The sequence below is a fragment of the Pristis pectinata genome, chromosome 6 (assembly GCF_009764475.1).
Source record: "Pristis pectinata isolate sPriPec2 chromosome 6, sPriPec2.1.pri, whole genome shotgun sequence".
NCBI lineage: Eukaryota > Metazoa > Chordata > Chondrichthyes > Rhinopristiformes > Pristidae > Pristis > Pristis pectinata.
In genome coordinates this window covers 40,968,116-40,994,605 of record NC_067410.1, presented here as the reverse complement: position 1 = coordinate 40,994,605, position 26,490 = coordinate 40,968,116, and the positions used below count along the sequence as shown (strand labels likewise).

The 26,490-nt window shown below is 39.0% G+C and overlaps 1 protein-coding gene across 1 annotated transcript in view; it reads left to right on the top strand.

Moving 5' to 3' along the window:
- The first annotated feature begins 1,459 nt into the window (after positions 1-1,459).
- Positions 1,460-26,490, top strand: part of LOC127571356 (protein NEDD1-like) — a 39,499-nt gene continuing 14,468 nt past the window's right edge. Inside the window, exons 1-7 of the mRNA XM_052017652.1 lie at positions 1,460-1,533; positions 5,224-5,340; positions 7,057-7,197; positions 10,147-10,376; positions 14,784-14,985; positions 23,923-24,034; positions 25,802-25,909. Coding sequence (XP_051873612.1) covers positions 5,299-5,340; positions 7,057-7,197; positions 10,147-10,376; positions 14,784-14,985; positions 23,923-24,034; positions 25,802-25,909 — 835 coding nt within the window. The 5' untranslated portion in view covers positions 1,460-1,533; positions 5,224-5,298. The remainder of the gene's footprint in view (positions 1,534-5,223; positions 5,341-7,056; positions 7,198-10,146; positions 10,377-14,783; positions 14,986-23,922; positions 24,035-25,801; positions 25,910-26,490) is intronic.

The window sequence follows — 26,490 nt, the reverse complement described above, 5'->3', positions numbered from 1 at the left end:
AGCTGCTGGAAATTTGAAATGAAAATAGAAAATTGCTGGAAATACTAAGTAGTTCAGGCAGAGTTAATATTCAGAACAGGGGCTTTTATAAATAGTGGTAGGAATTAGCCTCAATCACTTAAATGTTCAAGCATGTTGCAATTCTGCTTCGGAAATTTGGTTTTATTGAAGTGAATTTCAGAACTGGAGTACAGTGTGAAGATGCTATATGTGTGCATTTAGTGAAGGAGATGAGCCCTTTTCTATCCACTGAACTCTCAGCACCTATTCACTAGTGTGGTTCAAAGTGTGGTTTCAGTTTCTTGAGAGCTTCAAGTTCCTAGGAGTGAATATCACCAATAGCTTGTCCTGGTTCAACCATGTAGATGCCACAGCCAAGAAAGTTCACCAGCACCTCTAACTTCCTCAGGAGGCTAAAAAAAATTTGACGTCCCCTTTGACCTTCACCAATTTTTGTACTACCTCAATGCACTGTTGTAATGGAATGATCTGCATATGTTATGCAAGTTAAGTTTTTGACTGTACCTTGGTACATGTGACAATAATAAACCATGTTACCAAATTACCATAGTTGGAATATTTGTAGTTTTAGATCAACTTGTAGTTCAAATGGGTGAATTATCAAGAGCATCATTGCACACTGACTCCAGATTTTCATTTTGTTAGTACCAAGTGGTTTGAATCCCAATATATTTCAAAAGCAAACTGACTATGATTTGCATTAAATGAGATTACCCAATGTATTATTTGGTTATATTACCCAAATAATATTTGGTTGTATGCTTTTCTGGTTTACGCTCTATATACCAGTCAGGGCCATGGAGAGAAAGTCAAAAATACTGCAGTTGCTGGAAATTTGAAATGTAAAGAGAAAATGCTGTAAGCATTCAACATCTCAGGAAGCATTGGTGTAAAGAGTTAATGTTTCAGGTCAAAAATGAAGGGACTTTGACCGTAGATGTTACTGATGTTTCTTTCCAGAGAGGCTGCCTGACCTGTAGAGTGTTTCCAGCATTTTCTGCTTTTATCTAAGGCCACACGCTGGCTGTGTTCTTAAATTGTCAAAAGCTACTATTTTCACTTAACTTAAACTTGTTATGCTCTTTGTTTGTAAATAAACTTGAAAGTAGCACTAATGATTTTTAGGTTAGAACATAGTGTGCTGAATGGTTCCTCTGGAGATGCACTGTGGCACGTTGCTCCTCTCAACAATGCATTGAAGGAACAACTTTAATTGGAAAATTCTCTTGTGTGAAATCTTTGCAAAATTGTTGGGAGAAAGGCAAATTATGACACCAATATATTCTGCCAAATGGAAAGCAGCTTGATTTCCTATTTCCACTTCAAACAAAATATGACATGTATGATTTTATTTGGAATGTAGATCACTGCTAGAATTGAGTTGTCACAGTGACAATTATTCTCTAACCAATAAGACATCAGTTTTTTGTGAGTGCTACCAGTGAAGGAGATAAAATTTGTGTGTCCACCTGCAAAACCAAGCCAGTACAACTTTGCAGTCTTGCGGAACAGGTACAGTGACTACACTTTTAATAGACCATTACTTATGTGCCAATTTTTTCACTATTTGTGGATAGGACAAAAGTAAAAATACTTGTCTTTTACACTCCCTTTTTGGGCAATGACTCTGTTACAGTTAGAAGGGTCTGCATTTTAATTAGATGTGTGGCTGCATAACAGGTCTTCTGATTATTGTTTAAAGTAACTATGACTTTGTAAAGTTTGCATTTAGATTGTAACTTTTGCTTGCTACTTTGTCAATTTGGAGGGAAGTGGGAAGATTAAGTGAAATGGAGTATATTGTATGTAAAAATATAAATGCAGATGAATAGTGGGGAAAGGATGAACAATTTTAATCAATTTTAAACTATTTTAAAATGTCACTTTTTACATATATTTTGGGTGACTTTGAGCTTGTAATAGTCAAAGAGTTACTAACTTTTCCAGGCCAACTATCTGAAGATATCAACAACTTTGAATTGATATTCATGTTTTGCTTCAATCTATCCTTTTTATGTGCTTAGTATTATAAGAACCAATAGGATGCATTGAATGGGGGAGAGGGATTAAGACTGACAAATCCTCTGACCTGCCTCAATTTTTTGTAAAACACATTCTTTTTTATTTGGGTTTTGCTCTGTTGCCTCTTAAATTTGCAATGACCATCAACTATCTCTCCAAACAGCCTCCCACATACTTATTTTTGGTCTTGGGCAATTGAATTCAACTTATTCTTCATTTCTGGCACTCCCTGTTCAAAATCCTTTTATTTTCATTTGCAATATAGATGTGATACTGGCATTTTACCTTGTATTTTTTTTGTCCTTGATGTCTAACATTCAGTATAGGTTGACCACATTGTCCTCTCCATTGCCTAGCTCTGTTTTGTCTTGATCCACGTAGCACATGTCTGTTCAAGCCCATCCTGCACATCTCTTGCAAAAGCATTTATTCCTGCCCTTATTTCACTGTCCCAATCAATCCCACAAGGATCTGAGTTGGGCTTGCCCAGCTTTTCATCTTCATTCTACACCTTGGCAGAAAGTTGGCTGGAAGTGCCTAGTTTCGATATGTAGACAACCAGCATTCTCTTCAACACATCTCTCCATTTCACAGTCACCTTCTTGTATAAATTTGTTTCAGTTGAAATCTTGTACAGTTCAACATTGGGAAGACTAAACCTTTTTTTTCGCTCTAAGTTCTACTTTGCCACTGTTTCTGTCACCTGCATGGTCATGTGATCAGGCTCTCTCAATATAGATGAACTTCAAATTCTGCATTTATCTGATTGCTGAGGCATACCTCTGTGCATGCCTTTTAATGCAAAATCTTACTCTTGCTGAGAACTAAATCAGTTTTCTCAGTGAACAAGTCATTGCCGTTACTCTGGCATTCTCCAGGATGGACTTCATACTCTAAGCTATTGGAGACTTGGTTGCTGTAATCTGCATTGCACCCATGAGATTTAAAATTTACAACTTCTCTAAAACACATTTTAAATTCTCACCTTCCAGGCACCCCCTTTTAATTGTTAACTCTTCACTGAGCAGTTATTGACCTTGAAACTTTAGGACCTAACCCCTCTCCATTTATGAAAAGTCTACTTAAATCTAAATGTGCTGAATAGATTCTGGTTTCTTGCTGGATCATTCATCATCATTAAGATGCTGCTTCCCAAGAAGCTGTTTGATATGACCTCTGTTCTACAAATCCATAATCTCCTGCTAATCCATACTTCTACATGCACATTGTTATTCTTTCCTTCAAAGTGTCTTTTAATGTTTTTTGCTTAATTTGGATGCTGGGCATTTTTTTTTGACATTAATATCATTTCTCATCTAATTTTCTGATGAGGATTCAAAGGAATCAGAAATATTTCTATGCCTGCCAAAATAAGACCAAGTTCATTAAATGCCTTAATCTCCAAAGGAGTTCTTGTTTCTCTTGGTGATATTGGCAAATAAGGAATTCACTGGTAGGCCAAACACTTCAAACAAATCTTCACTTAAGGAAAACTACACTGTGAGGCTCTACGTGAAAGTAATTTGCATTTCAGTTATTGATAGAACATGGAACAGTACATCACAGGAACAGGCCCTTCAGCCCACAACATTGGGCCAAACCAATTACATTAATAATAAAATACCCAACTAATCTCTTCTGCCTACACAATGTCCATATCCTACCATTTCCCTCACATTCATGTGCCTATCTAAGAGCTTCTTGAATGCCCTTATTTTACTTGCCTCTGTCACCACTCCAGGCAGTGCATTCCAGACACCCACACTGTGCTTTTTAAAAAATAAAACTTGCCCCACTCATCTGCTTTGAACTTGCCGTCCATCACCTTAAGTGCATGCCCTCTGGTATTAGACAATATCACCAGTTCCTCAGCCACTCATTCATCTGTTCTATCATCCTATTCCTGCCCTGACTAGGAGGTCCTGCTCTTCAGCCTCTTTCCTAACTCCCTATACTCACTGTGCAGGACCTCTTTTCCCCTTTCTACCTATGTCATTGGTGCCAATGTGCACCATGACATCTGGCTGCTCACCCTCCCCCTTGAGAAAATTGTGTAGCTGCTCTGAGACATCCTTGACCCTAGCACCTGGGAGGCAACACACCATCCTGGTGTCTCTTTCACTGCAGCAGAATCTCCTGTCTGTTCCCCTAATCATTGAGTCTCCTATCATTATTGCTCTGCCTGACTTTACCCTTCCCTGCTGAGCTGCAGAGCTGGCCACAGTGCCACCGACCTGGCGGCTGCTGCTGCTGTGCCCTGACAGGTCATCTGCTTGCCCCAGCAGTATCCAAAGGGATATACTTGTTGCTGAGTGGTATGGCCACAGGGGAACCCTGCACTGACTGCTTACTCCCCTTGCTTCTCCTGGTGGTCTCCCATCTATCCGAAGCCTGTTCCCTTGGTGTGATCACCTTAGTAAAAGTCTCATCTCTGAGGTTTTCAGCTTCCTGGATGGTCCTGAGTACATCCAACTCCAGCTCAGTTTTCTTAACCTGGTCAGTAAGGAGCTGCAGCTGGGTGCACTTCCTGCAGATGTAGTCATCAAGGAGACTGAAAAGTTCCCTGACATCCCACATCTTACAAAAGAACCTTGGATGTCAAGAGAGGCGGTGACATCTTAGAAACAAGGTGATATGTTTAAAGAAGTTGGAGTTATTTTCTTGCGTTCTATCACATAAACCTTCAGCATGTTCTGTAGACATGACGTGCTTAATGCTGACCCAGGAAGAATATTGTTCACTGACTTTTGCGAGCCTTGAGAGAAATACCTTGAATTATACCAAAGACACAAGCCATTTCCCTCACTCAGGCCATGTCTATGTTTAACCTCCATATGAGTGATCATCAAAATCCCAAGTGCTTCTCCACCCATTTTGCTTTATTTCATTTTTCCTCCACTCACCTTTCTATTTTTAATGTTGATCTGTTAGCTACCTCAATTGCTAACTCTGTTAGTGGATTCCTCAGTCTTGTAGATGCATTTCTTCTCCTTGGCAAGGGTGGGGGTGAGGGGTGGAAGCAGAAATACAGGGCTAAACAGGAAGGGCAAAGGATTTGGATTAATTGGGGAAGTCTGCCAAAAGAATCTGAACAGTCATGCCAGACTAAATATCCAGATAATTAGATACATGGATGTTAACAATTGCCTCTGACAGTTAAGTTTGTTTTATTCTGTGAAGAGTGGACAGACATGTGTCTCGCTGAACTCAACTTCGAATTTGATTCTGAGTGGAGGAACAGATTGTGCTGTTAATATGTGGGACTTAAAGACCAGTAAACTGCAGAAATCTTACGAGGTATGTAGCCTGAGGAACTTGGTATATTCATGAATGCAATTTGGGAATGAACGTTAGTTTATTATCCTTTTCATGGTGGAATGCAGTGGATTAAGTATCAGTATAATTGTTGGCTTTTCTTGCTTATGAAATAGGAGTAGGAAGTAGGACAGGTTCTCTCCAGACTACTTTTCAATTCAACAAAGGACAGTGGCTGATCTGATCTTAACAAGACCTCCACTTGCCTTTCTCTTCCCCATTTTCCATTATGCCCCAGTATTGCAAATGAAGAAAAGTTCTGTGTTATAATTAATACTATGATGTGTTTACTTCAAAATTGGCTTTGCTACCTCCTGTAGTGTGATTTTGGTTTTTTGAAAGATTCTGAAAAGACTCCTGACAATATTGATATTGAGTTAGTACATTAGAAATTGCTCAGTCTGTTCTTGCTTTGAAGAAATGAGGCTTACTACATTTCTAATTGCAGAATGAAGTTCACTGTCCTTGTAAAGTTATTGCAATGGGTTAGTTGACAAACAACTATAGATATTTTATTCAAGGATATCTTTCTTCCTGCTTGGGACTTCCTTGAGCACTTAATATGGTGACAAAGAAATGGTAGATTGCATTATTTTCATTCCCTTCCCAAACTTGGATTGTTGTGAGCTTGGTTCTGTCACCAGTTTTCACCCTTCGATTGCAAATTTGAAATTTGAAGCCCTATGATGTTGTGCATGTATTCGGAGATGAAGTCAGGTGCTCATAAGTGTTCTCTTTTGAATGAGATGCTAAGAAAGTCCTAGGATATTCCAGGAAGAATAGGCATTTCTGATGCCTTGGCCTAAATGCCAACTTTGCTGTGAAAATAAAAAAAACAATTGATATTTATTCATTTCCATGAACTTGGTATGCAAAAGATAATTGTCATCGTTGGTCACCTCAGCTCCACCTTTCCAAAATGACTTGAATCATACATCACACACTTGCGACTAATTGCAGTGTCCTTGGGCTTTCATGTTTTTTGTGGCTGCATCCAGGTCATTCCTAATTATTTTCTACACAATTATTAAAACAAAATTTAATTTAAACTGAATGTTATTTTTGTGTGCCTTAAGTATGGTATGAAGGAGGCATGTTTGGCTCTTGAATATAATGCAGTGGATACTGTAGGCCATAGGAGGGAGAATTTGGAAGGTCTTAAAGAAAACTAACACATTTCAAGAAGGTGTATGGATGCGAAAACTTGTTGGGAATTTTGGGGAGGGCTTTGGTTAATAAGGGAGTCAAAATGCCTGTAGTGGATGAATCTAAAGTTGGGTCTTTCTCAAGGACTTTGTTTCTATATTTAAAGCCACCCAAAGGTTTTTGAATATTGGGGGTTGTTTATGAATCTGAACTTGGGTGAAAGTGGTTAAAATCTGGTTGTTTAATTTTTTTGCCTTGACCATTTGCAGCATAATCATGTATGCTTTTATTTGGCCTTTCTTCTCCGTCCTCCATATAACCAATGTCAACATTTGCTAACTGTCTAATTAAAGTGGTTGCAATTTTCACTCAAATTATTATTTATAACTGGTAAATGAGTTCTCTTTTGGGGTGTGGGTTGTGAATAGAGATAATGAAATGGGCAAGAAGCATTAGTTTTAGTGTTGAGAATTAATGTGAGCAATCTAATCATGGGCAGTGGTGTTTTGGTGTCAAAGAATTGCTGGATGCTTCATTTCTTTTTCTGTTCAGGGTCACAAGGATATTGTGACTTGTCTCACCAATGATTGTGATGACCAATGGATTCTCTCAGGGTCTCGGAGTGGCGAGATTGTTCTTCACAGCATGCATACAGATGAGGCTGCCATGAAGCTTTGTTGTCAAAGTCAGCAGGTAAAGTGCACACAGTCTCCACAAGAAGGAGCTCTGACACTTGGAATGGATGTGGTTTGAATCTTGTTTATTTTGATGGCACCAGCTAATACTTTAACGAAACAGCTTGTACTCTGCTGCAGATGGTTAGTTCCCTAAAGTAATACGAATGTTATGAAGTTAGGAATGTTTTAATCAAGGAAGCTATAATCCTCGTATGCTCTGGATGAGTTGGACCAAGTTAGATCTGTGATTATAAGCAGAAAATGTTGGAAAGACTCAGCAGGTTGCGCATCATCTGTGGAAAGAGAAACAGAATTAATGTTTCAGATCAAAGACCCTTTGTCCGAACTGGGAAAGAGAAGGTGGGAAAGTGAGTTTAATTTGCAGAGAAGGTGGCGGGAAGTATAGCTAGGACAGATTTAATATCTATGATATGAGGAGGCCAGGGTTGCCATGGGGATGAGTTGTTAGAGTCCTCTGGTCAAATGGGGCAATGAGGCAGTTAGAAGATAATGTAGATGGAAAATGTGTTACTAATAGATCTGTACCTGATATCAAATTATAGTAAACAATGCAGCTAATTTTCATCTAAGAGTTTGGACAGCAAGTGTCAGGTGACTGCTCAACCGATAGTGAAGGGGTGTTAAACCATGGCCAGAAATAGACTTGGCTATTGAATGCGCACGATCACAGACCAACACAATTTCCAGTGAGGATTATAGGCAAATATTGCACCCTCAGGTGAATTTCTTAACATGGAACACAGAAAGCTTGTGGAATATTGGGTTGTCACATCAGTGGACTCCAATGCAGCCAACTTCAGATTCAAATATTGAGCTGCTGATGACATGGAATGGGTTCTTGAACACATGTCATGGTGTACTTTCACCTTATCTTGGACTGGGGGCAGTTTAGTTTTGTTGACAGACATGACAGATCTATTTTAGAGGCATTTTAAAATTATATATATTCATAAAAATTGTGTTCTGCATGACATGCTGGGGACTTGCAGGCCCAACTTCAGAACAAAAAGGAAAATAAGAACATGGATATAATTTCTAATTAACAAACATGAAGGGTAAGAAGGAAAATGCCCATTTTGTTTTTTTTCCATTTTGAGACAGCAATCCCTAGAAACAGCTTTTGTGCAGATGTGCCTCCAATGTATATTATTCATTGGCAATAAGCAATTGCCACTGATGTGACAACCCAATATTCCACAAGCTTTCTGTGCTTCACGTTAAGAAATTCACCTGAGGGTGCAATATTTGCCAATAATCCTCACTGAAAATTGTGTTGGTCTGTGATTGTGAGCATTCAATAGCCAAGTCTATTTCTGGCCATGGTTTAACACCACTTCACCCTATCGGTTGAGCAGTCAGCTGACACTTGCTGTCCAAGCTCTTAAATGAAAATTAGCTGCTTGAATGAGATGGTGAAGAGCTTCTGATGAATTGTTGAGTCGTGGCTTGTATGAATTTGTTGCTTTCAGGAGAGCAGTGGAGCAAAAAGTCAAGAAAACTAGATATATATTTAAAGGTGCTAAAATATAGTAATGGTAATTACAATAAAAATTGCCCACAAGTTCAGATGACAAACCATTATCTGTGGGTTGGAACTTGTATTTTCTTATCAGTCTACTTGTTAGTCCATGTCATGAGAAAGTCAGTGAAAATGTGAAAGGTATTTAAGGAGGGGGGAAGTTGGTTTACCTAGAAAAGAGATTGAAGTAGTAGTAAAGGTAGCTTTTGTATGACTTTTCACAGCACTTTCAGGATGTCCCAAAGCACCAAATACTACTAAATTACTTCTGAATTTGTAACACAATAAATGCAACAGCTAGTGTGTGCATTAGTAGCTCACTAATGGCCATATTGATGATCCAATAAAATTCTTTGTGATGTTGATTGGCCAGGCCAGGAAATTGTACTGTATTACTCTTCAAAACAGTGATGTGGGATACTTTGCATCCACTTAAGACAGCAGGCAGCCCCTCTGTTTACGATCTTATCTGACAGACATCACCTCCAACAGTGCAGTACCCTTCCAATCCACTGGAATATGGGCTGAGGTTATTGCACTCAAGCTTCTGAATAGGAACTTGAAGCCGTGACCTTTGTGCTGAGTCAAGCACACTACCAACTAGGCTGTGGGTAAATTAGATAATTAGTAAACTTGGTTTATTATTGTCACAGGTATTGAGGTACAGTGGAAAAACTTTATTTTGCATGCTGTCCATACAGATCAATTCATCACATCAGAGCACTGAGGTAGTATAAGGAGTACATTTAAAATGCAGTCATGTATTTATGTATATGCATTTGAAAACTCCATCGGCTTCCTTTTGTTCCCTCAGTCTTGAGTTTAGCAGTAAAAGTTATTTCTCAGGGATTTCCATAGTAGCAGCTTCAGCAGATCAAAAACTATTGTAGAAATTCCAGGTGGATGTGGTGTGCTGTAAAGATGGATAAAATATTAAGGAGCAAAAACCAAACTGCTGGAGGAACTCCAGGCCAGGCAGCATCTGTGGAGGGAAATGGACAGTTGAGACTTTGGTCCAAGACTCTTCATTCAGGCCCGATGAAGAATCTTGACCCAAAACATCGACCGTCCATTTCCCTCTATGGATGCGGCCTGACCCAGTGAGTTTCTCCAGCAGTTTGTTCTTTTTGCTCCAGATTCCAGCATCCGCAGTCTCTTGTCTCTAAAATATTATAGACTCTCTCATGCATTCTCTCTCAGCAAAACAGACTTAATTTCTTGCATTTCTGTGGATAATGCATTTTTTCAGTGATAAGTTGATAGGTACATGTCACTTGATAACTAAGACTGAAGGAAAAAGAAATCTCGCCAAGAGCTGAGATCGTTACCATGAATGAGATTGACTTGATAAATTGAGGTTAATCTTGGCATCTGGTCTGAATAATGAAGATGGGATTCATTTGCAAAATTGATTCTTTATTTCAGCCTCTCCGGGATCTGCAGGTTTCTAGCCTCCAAAAGTCTCTTCTGGGAAGTGTTGGAAATGATGGCACAGTTGTATTATGGGATCTGAACTCTCTGCAACTGCAGCACAGCTTCAAGAGTGTCCACAAAGCCCCTGCAACAGCACTGTGTTTCTCGCCAGTGATCGAGTCTTTAATTGTTACAGTTGGTCTGGATAAGCGAATTTCAGCCATCGATACTCGTTGCAAATTGTAAGTTTTAATCTTCCAGCAATAAATCTGCATTTGCCCTGAGTGAACCATTGGCTTGATATATTTTAAAAATTTCATTTAAACATACACTTCTGAGGTCTCATTTTCTTTTTTACTTCTGGCAGCTCCTTGCCTGAACTTCATGTTAGTGGCTGAATCTCTGATAATCAATACTTCTGTGTGGTCAGTCTCATTAGGAACACTTGGGTTGCGTCATCTTTTGAAAGCTCTGTGTTGATTGAGCCAATGTATTCCTTTTTAGCTCAGTATTGCATTTAAACCATTCCTAGATTCTCAGCTTTCAAAAGCTATAAAGGGAATAAGACTGATTAATTTACAACTTGACTCAAATATAGTTGTAAAAAGTTCAGTGTGGGTTCAGAAATGGAATGCATCCTGGTAGCTTTTATTGGTATTGATGGTTCTTCGGACTAGAATCTGCATGTGATTTATTTATTTTTAACCTTTTTTTTAACTATAGAAAGAATGTGATTAAGCTAGAGAGGATGCAGAAACAATTCACAAGTATGTTGCCAGGACTGGAGGACTTGAGTTATGAGGAGAGACTGGATAGGCTGGGACTGTTTTCCCTGGAATGTAGGAGTCTGAGGGATGACCTTATGAAGAAAGGTAAAATCATGAGGGGCACAGATAAAGTGAATAGTCAGTCTTTTTCCCAAGGTAGGGGAATCTTAAAATTGGAGGGCATGGATGAAAGAATTAGTGGACCTGAGGTGCAACTTCAGACCGAGAGTGGTGGGTATATGGAACTAACTGCCAGAGGAAGTGGTAGAAGCAGATACAATTACAACATCTAAGAAGACATTTAGACAGGTACATGGATAGGGATGGTTTAGAGAGAGATGGGCCAAATGCAGGCAATTGGGACTTGCTCAGGAAGGCACCCTGGTTGGCATGGACGAGTTGGGCTAAAGGGCCTGTTTCCATACTCCATGATTCTGCATAAAGTAAAATAGGCTTCTTGTCTCTGACTCCTATCCCGAATCTTCCATTGTGAATTGGTTTGCTAAATGAACTTCATGAAACTAGTATTATTTCATGGGCTGTAAATAAATCTATAACTGGACCAAACAAACACAAGATCTCTGCTTCAACTGAAGTAATATTAACATCGCCAATATGTGTGGCAAGCTGTATCATCAAGTTTTTTTGTATTTATTATGCTTATTTGTACTTTGCCAACACTATTGCTAGACCCTAGTTATTTTTATAGATACATATTTATTGTCTTACTAGCATGAAACCTAATAAACACAACAGCTCTGGCTGCTGTAACACTAATATTACTGGATGCTGTCTACAATATTTAATCTGCTTTCAATTCTTTAAGCTAATTTTGCATTGAACCATTCATAATTGCAAGGAAGAAGCTGCCCTAAAGATGAAATAAACATTGTACTGTTGACTTTCCTGCAGTTTTGGATTTTCTGAATCTTGTATTAAATATCTGCAGGACAAAATTTGCCTCAAGTCAACCTCTGAATTTATAAGCTGAGTCTGATGATGGCTACTTTTTAGACAGCAGAGCCACACTTGCCTGGTTTGAGGGGCTCCAAATCCTTTATTTTGTTTCAAGCAAATCTTAAATATGGGGAAGAAAGTGTGCTCACTAATGTAGCAGATAGCGAAAAACAAACTACTGGGGGAGCTCATCAGGTCTGGCAGCATCTGTGGAGGGAAATGGATTGATTCAGATGAAGAATCTCAACCCGAAATATTGATTGTCCATCTCCCTCCACAGATGCTACCTGACCCACTGAGTTCCTCCAACAGTTTGTGCTCCAGAGTCCAGTATCTGCTGTCTCTTATGTCTATAGTATAGCATACATCTTTGTTATTCACAAGAAAGTAATTTAACATTGTTGGGTAGCAAGGTAGCTTGGAAATTCAAGTGCCTTTGTACTTGTCTTTATTTTGGGTGGGGTTGATGGGTGGAGTATTGCTGATTCTTGAAGTAACCATAAGTGTCCAATACAGTTTGAGCCTCGAACACAATGCCTCTTGCAGTCAGCTGGTATCTCCCCCATTTTGGAAATTTGCTGTGAGTAACCCAAATTTGCTTTTCCTTAGAGTAGATGAGCAGGCATCATGCTGTATGAAAACATGAATGTTTTCTTTATGTTTGTGCCATTTCATTTTGTAGGAAGATTACAATGAGGTGCTGATATTAATCTTTGTAACCCAAAGACCAACTAAGTACAACTAATATTGAAGAAACAAACATCTAGATTGTTGTAGTGATCTCCAACATCAAGCATATTACAGAAATACAGTGACATAATGAAAACTAAATCCTGAATCCAGGCCACTGGTTCTCACAGGAGAATAAATAGAGATGTCATAGAATAGCATTAGAGAGACATTTTCACGGGAAGAACAAAAATTAAACTAAGTTGTATAAGAAAGAACACAATTAGAACAAAAAAAAGTCCATTGTAGTGCAAAGTGGTCAAAGTGTTGCTATAGTGAGGTAGTAATTAGGGTTGTGCAGGTTGGTTCAAGAATCAAATGGTTGAAGGGAAGTAGCTGTTCTTGAACCTGGTGGTATGAGATTTCAGGCCTGATGGTAGCTGTGAGAAGATGGTTAGGCCCGGGTGGTGCAGATCTTTGATAGATGTTGCCTTCTTGAGGCAATACCTTGTGTGGATATTTTCAGTGGTGGGGGGGATGTACTCGTGATGTATTGTGGTGAGTCTGCTACTCTCTGTAGCTGCTTGCGTTCCTGCACATTTAAGTTGCTGTACCAGACTATGATGCAATCAGTCAGGATACTTTCAACTGTAGAAGTTTGAGTGTTTGGTGACATGCTGAACCTCTAACCTTCTAGGAAAGCAGAGATGCTGGTGTGCTTTCCTTATTGCATCTATGTGCTGGGCCTAGGACAGGTCATCTGGCACGTTAACACCCAGGAATTTAAAGCTGCTGACCCTCTCCACTGCTGATCAACCAATGTAGACTGGCACATGGTTGCCCTCCTTCCCTTTCCTGAAGCTAATGATCAGTTCTTTAGTTTTATTGACATTGAAGTCGTAGAACCGCCCCCCCACCCCTGACCAGGTGTCCCATCTTGCTCCTCTACACTGATTCATCGATTGAAGAACATTGATGTCGTCGGTGACTTTATATATGGCATAGGGGCAGTGCTTCATTACACAGTCATGTGTATAGGGGACCAAGTGCACAGCCTTGACATGCACCTGTGTTGATGGTCAGTGAGGAGATGATGTGACCAATCCTCAATGATTGACATCTGTGTGGAATTTGCAGGCTGTCCTCATTACTGCATGGGTTTCTCCTAAGTTCCCCTACTTCCTTGCACTTCCTAAAGAGTAGCACAATTGGCTACTGTAATTTCCTGTCAGTGTGTAGGTGAATGGTAGAATCTGAGGGGTGTTGATGGGAATATAGAGAGAATGAAATTTAGTGTAGCATTATTGCAAAATGGGTGCTTAATGGTCAGCATGGACTTGATCGGCCAAAGGACCTGTTTCCATGCCGCATGATCTATTGCTCCTCTCTAACTGTAAATCACCAATGTAATTTAACCCCCATTGGATCAATGTTTTGGTTCCATGGGAGAAGCTCAATGGGCAGTAGGGAGTGATAGCTGTAGCAGCCAATGCTTTGAGTCCAGCTGCAGTTCTGTGAGAATGTATTAACCTTACAAACCTTGATCACTTAAGCAATTTGGCAATTAAGCTTTTTTTTTTATCTGCTTCAGTGATAGTGTATAGGTTAGTTTTATGAATTCCATTTCTTTTGGTAATTATCCACTTTTGTGAGGTCTTGCATTTAAATAGTTACTTTGAAAACCTTATTGTACTCTTGAAGGCCTCTTATGTACTGGCACCAGCATCTATTTGACTCTTGTATTAATGCATCAAGTTTCTTGTGCATTTGTTTTCTGTTATTCCATAATAAATGACATTCAAATGTATTTCGTACCCTTTTATCCTGTTTGTCTTTTAATCCAACCTTCTAAATGTTTGTTATTCATACAATTTTAAACATTCCCACTTTTTTTCCAAACACTGGCCTACTCTTGTGATAAATAGTTGTCCCAGGAACCTGGCAACTTGCTTGATTTGCAAGTATCCCCTCTTCCCACAGCCCCATTGCCTTTCAAAGTCCCTCCTACCTCAATGTGGACATATAAGCAAAATGATGTTCCTGAGCAGAGCTGTGGAGAATCTTCATTGGGGTTCTGAAAGTTCCAACTTTGAAACCTGACAGATCAATTGCCCTTCTGAAGTATCAAAATCAAGATTTTCGTGAACTTGTTACATACTATTTCACTTTCTAAATTGTTCACTACTTATTGCAATCCGTGTTTGTATTGTTGCTAGCATTTTTTTAACCTTCATTAAATTGTATTATTTTTTACAGAATATTGCACAGCATTCGAGCAGAATCTCCACTAACTGCAGTTGAGCTACTGCCAGATGGGACCACACTGATGATTGGATCTTCTCAAGGAAAGGTCAGCCTATACGACTTCAGAAACATGGAATTTCCTGTAAAATCTTCAAAGGCACACAGGAGTGCTGTACGGTGTATTAAACTTCAGACAATGAAGGGAAAGCTACAGGTTACTATCCTTTATCTTCAATTGCAATTCTCATCTGCCAAAGGAGTAGCTTCATTTTTTTTGTCAGTAAAAGAGTTGTCGTCATCATGTTATGAATGTTAAGTAGTGAATGTACACTGTTGCCACATCCTGTAAAGCCTCAGAACCTGTATCGTTGTGTCACTTCAATTTTCAAAGCTGCAAATTGTTTGCTCCTTGTACCTCTTGAATATTTTGTAGGGTTTGATTTGAGGAGTTTAATTCCTATTTGTAACAGTATATGGTTTCCAATCTAAGTTCTGCTTGGCTAGTGCGAGAGGAAAGGACACCTAACGGGCAAGAAGACATTTTTTTCCTCGGTCCTGAATTGGGTCAGGTTTGTTGGCTATTTTTGAGCAGCCTTCCCTTAATTACCCTCTCCTAAAACATGTGACTTGTAGGATCCTCTTTCTTCCACACTGGAACAGCTGCAGCTGATAGTTGACTTCAGGAAAGGATCTGTGCAAAACACAGTAACGGATTCCCATAGATTCAGTGGAACATGCATTTCTTGGTGTGCTGGTTAGAATTATTTTAAAGAAGCACTGGGGAGGTTTTTCTTGTACCCTAGCCAATATTTATCTCTCAACATCAAAGTTGATTTTTGAGTCACTGCCACATTGCTGAGTGCAGACTGGTTGCTGTGTTTCCAATGCTGCAACAGTGATTACACTTCTTTTACCAGTGCACTGGCCCCCTTCTGTGCCATTGTAGACAGGAAAGTATTTTGGACTATTCCATGTGCAGCTGACTCTAACCCACTGAGTAACTACATCTGCAGCAAGGTTTACGAGAAAGTTTATTTAAAATTTCTTTTATGTAATTGATTTATTATTGTCACGTACTGAAATACAGTGAAAAGCTTTGGTTTGCATGCCATCCAGACAGATTATTGCATTTTTCCCCTCCTTCTGTATGAATAGTGTTATAATTAGAGAAAGTGCAGTGCAGATAGAAAAGTGCAAGGGCCAAAGCAAGGTAGATTCAGAGATTGAGTTTATCTCTCGTATAAGAGGGCCATTCAAGCTATCCTTGAATGGATGGATGGAAGCTATCCTTGAGCCTGCTTTTCAAGATCAACTGGGCTGTGTACATAACTCCCTACAATCTCTTGCGATCTTTGGTAGAGTAGTTGCCATACCAAACTGTGGTGCTTTTGGACAGGATGCTTTCTACGGTGCATATATTTAAAAAAAATTAGTGACTCTCATTGGGGACATACCAAATTTTATTATCCTCCTAAGGAATTTGGGGCACTGATGTGCTCTCTTACATCTATATGGCTGGCCTAAGACACATAGTTTATGTTTGCAGCTAGGAGTTTGAAGCTTTCAACAATCATCATCATTCTATCATTCTGCCTGTCAAGTGATTTTTTTTTTGTTTTAGTTATGATTCTAAAGAATGGATCTAGATGTTGCTGTCAGTGGGAGTCAGTAATTGGGTCTCAAGCATGTTGAGCCAAAAGTGCCTTTTCAGGCAGAAAAACTGTTTTAATCAAAATTGACTTCATTTTGAACCATTTGTTTTCTTTTATCCTTAAATTTTATTTAACTTTCAATGAAATTTAATTGTGACTAATGTTTAGGTGTACCAAAGATCACAATTTTAAAAAGACTATTTTGTAACTAAGATTCAGGAAGATTCAATCCAATTTGAGCTGCTGATGGTGAACCAAGGTGCAGAGATGCCATTTATCCCCAAGGATCTGTGTGAAGTTGAACCAGTTCAATCCAGAGGCTCTGTGGAACATCATTTAACCGTGCTCATAGTCTGCACAATGCCTTAGAATATCTAAAGCATTTTCCACCCCCACCTGTGTGTGTGTTTGTGTATCCTTAGAGAAAAGGAAATGTAGGTGTGTTCTTTTCTACTCTGATTACAATCTAAGGGGACTTTTAAACGATAGGCACATAATGAACAATATTGGGTTCAGCAGTCTAAGCATGCAAATTAAATGGATGCCTCAGCATGACACTGAAGGAGTTAATGGTCATGGGATTGAGATGAAGGATTAATGGGGAGAAATATTGTGAACTACTGGAGTTTGAGAGCCAGGCCCTGCATAAGAGTACAGACTGTGCCCTGTGGTGCATGGCCCTGAATATTTTGCTCTGTCATATTTGCAAATTCTGGTGATTTAGCAGATTAGTGTGCTAATTTCCTTGAAAGTGCATTTGCATATGTTGATGATAATCCAATACTTGATCACTATTGAACAAAGAATATTGAAAAATGTGCAAATTCTGGTCAGGATAAGCTTAGTATGAAGTAAGACCATTTGTCTGTTAACTTCTCACCTACCTCCCATAATCCAATAATAAGTGAATATGTGGACTCCCTTGACGTTGCACCTTAAATATTTCTGTATTTTAGTAATGTATTCAATCCAGTTCAACAGTTATCATTAGGTTTCCCCTTGTTTGCTATATTTAACCAATTTAATGGCTGATAAAACTTGCCGTCTAGGTTCTAACATGAACAGTTGTAAGCATTATAGATATAAGATGCTTGTCTTTATGTATATGCCTGTAGAACTGTCACAGTAAGAAGACCAGAGGGAAGGAGGATGTGGGTGGGATTAAAACCTACAACTGCATTAAAGATGGGCATAGCCTATTTGTTCCATCAAAATGTCCTTGTTAAGAGATGTTTTAATCTCGTTAGCAGTTCCAATTGGATTTGCTCTCTGTTATCTGCTCCTTAGTTTCTACTTGAGTGCTTAAATTACACCATTTTGCATGCCACACCCCCCTCTTTAATATATTATATGGTCTTTGCCTGGAAGAGGACTATGCCGCATGGTTTCTATAAGTATAATAGGATTAATATTTCATTGCCTGCTGTAAATTTATCATCTGCAGCTCCCATGTTTCATTATAATTATCTCCACTCATGGTCTAATGGTCCTCCAAAAGGAATAGTATAATCATATATGATGCCATACATTTATTCTTTTAATTTTTCTTTATACTGATACTGTAGTGAAGTTGTGATTAAGGCTGTTTTGTGACTTAGCTGCAGATTTTCATCCAATCATTGGTCCTATAGTTATGGATTCTTGTTTATAAGCTGATATTGATGTGCTGATGCTGGACTTTTTATGTACCTTTCAAAGCTGATTGTTGGAATAATTACTGTTGTTTAGTTTTTCACTATTGTATGTCTGCCAGTCAAGAGTCTTAACATCATTATTACATTGTACTTCAGTGAATAGTAAACGGCCTGAGCAATTTAAAATCACATCTTCCTCAGTGTCTATACTTTACAAAATAAATTGACCCTGGCTTATTTTTGCCAGTAGGTTTGACTTGAGTTTTGATCAAGTAATGTCAGATTGTGATATTATTGATGAATAGATATCCCAGGGATCTGTCAACTTGTTTGATTTATCAATATCACTGCCAACCCCTCCCCCCTCTACTCCCTGTTGCCAATCACCTTGTACACATTGAATATTCTTCCTTCCCAAATTTAAACAGCCTTACTAATTTGAGACCAAGAGAAAGGTTTGGTGATTATACTGCAGGGAAAGAAAATATTGCATCTTCTTACAAGTTCCCAGATCCCTGGGACATGATGTATTTTGTGAATAATTGAAGCTCTCTTCACTTTCTCCTTTTACTGGCCAAACTTAGTTTATTACTTGTGACTGTTGGTTCAGCACAATTACGACAAAAAACGTTTCTGATTTTGTAATATTTCTTCTGTTCCCAAGTTAAATCATTTATGGATTTTTTTTTTAAAATCCTCACCTATACATTTTTGTTACTTCAAGGCTTGACGATTCCAACAATCTTGAGGTGGGGGGGAATGACTTTGGGTGGTGTTGATGAATGGTTTTACCACAGTCCCAATTCCAGTGCAGTCTGGAGTCAAGCAAGGCTGTCGTCACACCAATCCCCTTCCCAAACTACAATGAAATGTTGCACTTCCAACAAGCTCCCTGCCGGAGTGCAGGTAGTCTTCAGGATGATCTGGCAACCATGAAACTTTCAGGTCCCTCCAGAATTAAGATCGGTGAATGATTTGCAATACTCTGATGACTGTGTATGTGGACATTTGTAGGCCAAGCTCCAGGTTACCATTGACTCCTACACAGATTTTGAGGGGATGTTCCTCACACTAAACATCTAAAAGACCAGCTCCTCTAACAAACTGCCCCCACTGCACAACAGAAAACCCCCTCACTGAGAATCATGAGCTATGATGAGATCATGAAAACTTGGCATATCTCAGGAGCCATCTCTCAACCAAGGTGGATATCAATGTCAAAATTGACCAAAGCCTTCAGTGCTGCAGCACAGCCTTTGGTGGCAGGGGAAAAAAGAGTGCTGGAAGATCGAGAGTTCAAACCTGGTGTCAACCTCGTACTCTACCAGGCAGCTGTATGCTTTGGCAACTTTGACTATCTACAGTAAAGTGCTGGAGGGGGAATCATCAATGCTGTCTCCACAAAATCCTCAAGCCCATAACTAGGATGGGTGAACCTACATCAGAGTCTGCTCCCAGGACTGAGACACTGATTATACTCTGCCAGCTGTGTTGGGTGGGCTGAATGGTCCAGACTCCCATGATGGGCACTCTTTACTAAGTTCTGTCACAGCAAGGGATTACCTGCAGGACAGGAGAAAATGCTTTGAGAATATTCTGAGTCTACTTGATGGGGGGGGGCAGAAATCCTTGCTGATCCATGGGAATTCTTTGGCTGTGATCGCTTAAAATGTAGAAGGAGTATTCAGCAAGATGGTAAATAGCTTCAGTGTTTGTGATGGGAAGATGCAGAGGCCATCCACAAACCATAGTAGGCACATAAAAGATCCTTAACATACCTGCCCCTTTTTTTTTCCTGAGGATCTACCTGACTTTCAGCAGAGTCTCTAGGTCCTGCAGGAGATGCTTCAGCAGCCTTGGAACATGCAGAATTTGTGTGGAAGCAAGTCTTCCTTGACCTTGGGGGGGGGGGGGGGGGGGTAACCATAGCCTTTGTTCTACCCACAACAAATTTGAGGACATCCTGTACCCTGCTGCCATTGTTGCAGCTTTTCCCATCCAGTTTGTCCATTACCCTCGGTGATCAATACTGGCACTTGGTTAACCAATCCATTCCATAAACTCTAATCGTTATTTTCAGATATCCATGCAGTCTCAATTCTCTCCATCAATTTGTTTTAGCCCGACAAAACTCCTTTTATGTTTTAAAACAAAATGTCTGTGTTTCTTCAAATAAGGTCTCTTGTGTATCCTAATTTTTAATTGATTCATGATTGGCAGCTATGCTCAAGCCAGAGCATTGTCACCTAAACCTCTCCATTGTATCATTCTCTTAAAGCTTTTTGACCAAGCTTTTAATCAACTATTCTAACATATCCTTGTTTTCAAATTTTGCTTGTATTCCTGTGAAGTGCCTGGATGTTTGTTAGATTAGAGGTTCTGCATTAGTTGAAGTTGTCATCGTCATCACTATGCTCATCTGGTGATATGACTTGCACTTTAAACTTTCTATCTTGCATGCAGCCTGGATAGAAGAGAGCATTTAGTTATTTAGAGGTATTTGCATTGTTGCTGTTTTGTACCATAATTGGCATACTCTTGGCAAATTCATTTGGATGATGCAAGTCTGGTTTGATGACTGTTGCTGCTATGATAATGGGTGATGAGAAGAAGCCAAGAAATTTGCATGTGTTTTCCAAGCTTCACTCTGAAAATAGAAGCAAAGATGGAGTGGCCTGAAAAAACTGCATTGAGGTATGTAGTTCAAGGGAGATTAGCAACGGAGTTTGTTCAGTTGTACTATTGCTATAACATAGGATTGGGTTTGAGGCTTTCCAGGAGGCAATTCCAATTGTTGATGCATGATGTATATAAAAGTCATCTCATTCTGTCTTTGCTTCCTGAAACTGATAACCTGTAGGTCCTATATCTTGACTGTCATCATTTTTATAAAAGTGGGATCTTTTGAGTAGGTGGGTTGGGGAATCCCAGCCATGAATGGTAATCCCATGAGTTTATTAACATGGGTTAGTAGAGTGGGCACCATGGAAATCTTGCTATTCCACCCCTCATTTTCTGGCCACAACTAATTGAAGTTCAATTGTATGCAACTGCTGATGATCCAGTTACAACAGAACCTTATCTAACAGCCTAAACTTTTATATCCTCCAGCAGTGTGCATCATTTACAAAATGTACTCCAGCAACACACCAGGATTTCTTCAACAGCACCTTGCAAAATTATCACCACCATTTAGTAGGACAAGAGCAGTGGGTTCATGGGAACACCATTAACTTCAATTGCCCCTCCAGACTGAATATTTCCCCTATCCTGAAAACCTTGTCATTATTCCTTCATTGATGCTGGAACTAAATATTGGAACAACCTAGCAAGCAGCATTGTGGGAGCACCTTAAAAACAGACTACAGACATTTAAGAAGGAAGCTCAAACAGCCTTGTTGAGGGCAGTTAGGGAGGGGCAATGAATACTAACTTCACCAGCAGTGTCCACATCTCATAAGTTTTTGGAAAAAGACTGATGACATCTGCCCCTTTCCAGTGCTGATCTTTCTAATGGGCATGTCTGTCATGGATACCTTGATGTTGCCAGCTGTCTGCAGTTGGCCTTTGAAATCTATTGTGTTCTAGCCATGGGAAACGAGGGCGAACTTCTACAATGTGTTGAGTCTGTACTTAAATTGGGAGTGTCCTGGAGAAGTTAATTGCTGAAAACAAATCTTAAGCAAAAGCCCACTGTTTCAGTTTGTCAGGCAGAGTAATGGAGTTCAGGAAAGTGCAGCTGGGTCTCCTTGCATTCAACCATTACTTCAGATGATATTTACAGTGCTAACTAAACTCAACGAAGACAAAACATTCCATTCTCAGGGTGCCCATGATTTGAAAGGGGAAAAGCCATGCATGAAAAGTTCACTTTATGGGAAGTAATGAGCTTGAAAACATTCCTGATGTGTTTCAGTTTTGATGCATCTCAGTTTTTTTTAAGTGCTGAGATCCTATTGATGGGCAAATATTTCCATGGTGAAGTGCTCTGGTCAATTGCTTAACTCTTAACACATAAAACAGGATTTTATTTAAATATATACTTCTGGTATAATTAACCTTCCATGGGATTTGTGAGCATTTCAGATTGAAGATAGCCAAGATAGCGATTGGTTTAAAGATTTGCTTGTTTTGAAATGCATCTTTTTCTTCTTGACCTGCATTGAAAAGGCTGAACATTTTTTTTTTATTTGTCACAATCTTTCACTGAATACCATAAATAAAGATGGAAGGGGATAATGTGCTCATCTTTCAATGTGAAAACTGGCCCTTTGCACTGAGATTGATTATGTGACCTTCAGAATTGGCCTTGGCATTTTTCCTTCATGTGCCAACAGGAGCTGCATTATATCTGAAGATACTACAACAAAAAAAATCCCTTGAGTCCAATGCCTTTAGTTGCCATTCAGAACAGTGGAAGCCACTGCTGTGTTATTACCACAGTTTAATCCTTCAAAGGATGAAAATAGAATGTGAATTCATTTCTGTTCCTGATATCAAACCACCTGGTGGAATTGTTTATTATTCTTTGTGTTCAGATAGAAAATTATTTCTACACAAATTATGAAACTAGCAATTCAGCCAAAATTAAGAGACACTAGCTCTTAAGTCTGAGAGGTATGGGTAATGGATATAATCTTGGGCAGTATCCCATCACAGTAAGGGATACCATGAGTATGCCCATATTGTCTCCTTTTATGCCTTTGTTGCTGTAAGTTCAACATTTCGTTCTGAGAAGTGTAGGAGATGGGGTGATGAAAGAGAAGAAAAGATCTGACTTTTTGATACACAAGATCACTTAACATTTATATCATAGTCAACATTTAAAATGGATTATCTGACCATTGTTACTTATTGATAATTCTTGCAATGTGCTGCTGTAATTTCTTTTATTTCAGATTCTACAGCACATCAAATGCACTTAAGTGGCTGTAAAGTGATTTGAGTTTGATTGCTATATAAATTTTCAGTCTTATTCCTGAAGATTATATTTGGAACAAAGCACAATTGTAATTGTATCTTGCATGTTTAGCTTTTTTTAATGGTAGCCACTTCAATAGGAGTCTGCCAGTACAGTATGTTTTTCCATTGTGACTTGTAGAAGATAATAATCCAACTTTTTTTATCTGTGCAATATCTCTTCCAAAAGAAGCCAGCCTCTTTTTGACTTCCCAAATGCATGTCTGGCAATATAAATTTTGAATCGTATTGATTTTCACAGATCAATTTTTCAAGTTTGTTGGAACATAAGTGGGCAATTTGGTTATCAAAATTGTTAACTTTTAATCATACCAGTGGTTTGTTGAATCACTAAAAATTCCATTAGTGTGTTTGGCTAATATTGACTGTTACTCTGCTTCAAGCAAAGAAAGGATCTTTATTTTAAAGATATCATCTTGTCAAAAAAAAGTGTTCAATGTTATTTGACTCTTCAAACCCATGAGGTTTGCAATAAAAACAAAAAATGCTGGAAATGTACAACTTGGCAGCATCTGTAAAGAGAAACAGAATTATTTTTTTCAGGTTGATGACCTTTTTCCAGATAGTCTTGGGAGTAGGTATTAAATATACATGCAAATTATATTTTCAGATTTTCAACATCTGCAGTATTTCTGATTTGATTGGTTTGCAATTGTTTTCACTTGAAAACAAGAAACAATATGTTAGTTATTGCTAATTGTTTAAATCAACTTCAGAAATGCAAAGAATGCCATGGTTGCATCTGCAGTAGCCTTGTTATTTTTCTTACTGTTCTTTAAGCTGTGTGAGCTCTGCACCAAATAAGGCTAAACATTAAAATTTCTCAAAGCATTTACATTACAATGTTTATTCTTCCTTCCCCACCCCCCCCCCCCAAAAAAAAAGAAACAGGCTGCTTGGCCCACTGCTTGGAATAATAGGAAAGAAGAAGCCTACAGTGTATCTGTGGCAACTGATGTTAGTAGCAAAAGTGTCACTTCAGACCCTAGAGACTCATGTAAGTTTTTTTTTGTTTTGCACTCAGTTTCTTTCCTGTCACCCTAATTTGTTATTTTTCATTTATCACAAGATCACAGGACAAGGGAGCAGAAGCAGGCCATTCGGCCCATCGAGTCTGCTCCAAGGAAAGGGAAATAGAAATGAGAAATGGGGAATGGGGGAGGAAGAAGAAGAAGAGAAAAAAAAACTATTCTAATCCCAATTACCGGCCTTATCCCCACATCCCTTGATATCCTGACTATTTAGATATCTATCTATCTCTTCGTTGAACGCCCCCACTGATCTGGCCTCCACTGCTGTACGTGGCAAGGAGTTCCACAAATTCACCACCCTCTGGCTAAAGAAATTTTTCCTCATCTCTGTTTTGAAACTGTACCCTCTAATTCTAAGATTGTGCCCTCTGGTCCTGGACTCACCCACCAAGGGAAACAGCCTAGCCACATTTACTCTGTCCTTTCCTATCAATATTTTAAATGTCGCTATGAGGTCCCCTCTCATTCTTCTGTACTCCAGCGAGTACAGTCCAAGAGCCGACAAACGCTCCTAATACGTAAGCCCTTTCATTCCTGGAATCATCCTCGTAAATCTCCTCTGAACCCTTTCCAACGTCAACACATCCTTCCTAAGATGTGGGGCCCAAAACAGCGCACAATATTCCAAATGAGGCCTCACTAGTGCCCCGTAAAGCCTCATCAACACTTCCTTACTTTTATACACTATACCTCTCGAAATGAATGCCAACATAGCATTCGCTTTCTTTACCACCGATCCGACCTTTTTGATGCCATTCTGCAAGTGATTGATGAGGTACCTTGCTCCAAACTTTGTGGCAATTCTAATGATGATCAGTTCAACACAGTAATGATAGACTTGTGCTGGCGAGATGGAGTGGGGAACAGTGGAGGGAGGTTGGAGATGGGAAAGGACCTGGAGCAAAATTTTGCTCTCAAACATATTTGAGATGCTGGATTAAGACTGCAATTGTATTTAGCTGTATAAAACAAAAATAATAGTCATTGAACAATATTAAGTCTGTTTGAGAGGCAGTTTCAAGGAAGCTGGCTGATCTAATGTTTAATACTTAATTGTCTTCTTTGGTACTTTTACATTCTGCAAACTGCTCTGAAAATGATATTCATTCCATTTGTTGGTGTATCTACTTGGATGTGCTCATTATTGGCATTTGAGAGTTACTAAAATTATGGTCTTTCATATTCCCTTCATAAAGTTGAGGCTTCATAAACCAAGCTTGCCTCTTTTATTTTGTATCCTTTGAAACCGTTTGGCCTTGTCAACACCATGATCAAATGACTTCCAGCCAACTGAGATCATCCTGGTAGAGACCATGGTAATCCCTTTTGAAAAGCAGTGTTTTGAAACTATTTTGAGGATGCTAGTTTTAATGTTCCTGATATCATTCCCACTAGGGTGGTGGACTATCTTTGCTTGTTCAGAATGAATATTCAATGAGCGAGGCAGACAAAGCAAATCAGAATGAAACATTGTTCATGAGAATTGACACTAGACTATTTCACCAAAGTTGGTCATTGATAGCATAAGATTTCCTCCTTTCCTCTCTGTTATAATCCTTTCCATGGTCTAAGGGCATCTAAACTTGTTAGAGACATTGGTTTTAATTATTCCAGTCACTTTCTATTCCCAACTTAATTTAGTTTCCTGTTAAGGCCCTTAAATTTGTATTGATCTCTATTATAATGCATTGATGGATGAAGTTATAAATCCCTTGTTGGCTCTTCTTTTTCAGATTCTTTGCAGGTTAGCAGTTTCACTGCAAGCAAACCTTCGCAGTATAGAAAAGTGATGTTTCTTGCAACAAACAGCTTTGGGGAAATCTTTTCACCCATCAGATCAGGTAAGTAGCATGAATAACTAGTATTGCAGTGTTAGTTTCTTTCTTACTTTGGCAGTGCCAGTTGAGTTGGTCACTCAGGTGTACTAATGCTTACCTGGCCCCATTGTGGATGTCGGGACAACAATGTTTACCTTCAGCTGGATGCGTCATTCTGAATAACAGAAGACACAACTTGCCACATTTTGGTCTAAACTTTCTTAACACACAAGTGATTTTAAATGGTTGTTTCATGACGCTAGTGTTTACTGTGGCTTGTTGCAAAAGAAAAACGCCTTGGATAATTGCATGGGGTTTCTTTATTAGTTATCTTGGTTTGTGAAACATGTAATATTAGTCATTAACATTATTAAGAGTTGTAGCCTGTGATGGTGCTGTGTTATGTTTTTTAGTGTAGGATATGCCAGAAGGTGCATGCCTGCGAGGGAGTAAGATGCAGTGCAAGTTCTTTTATTTAATAAAATAACCTTCTGTTAGTTTAAATTAATGGGTGTCCTCGGTATCTTAGTGTGTGAACAAGAAAAGATACTGAGATGTGATGGTCAGAAGTGCTGGTTGACAAAACTGTAAAACTTAGGCTCATT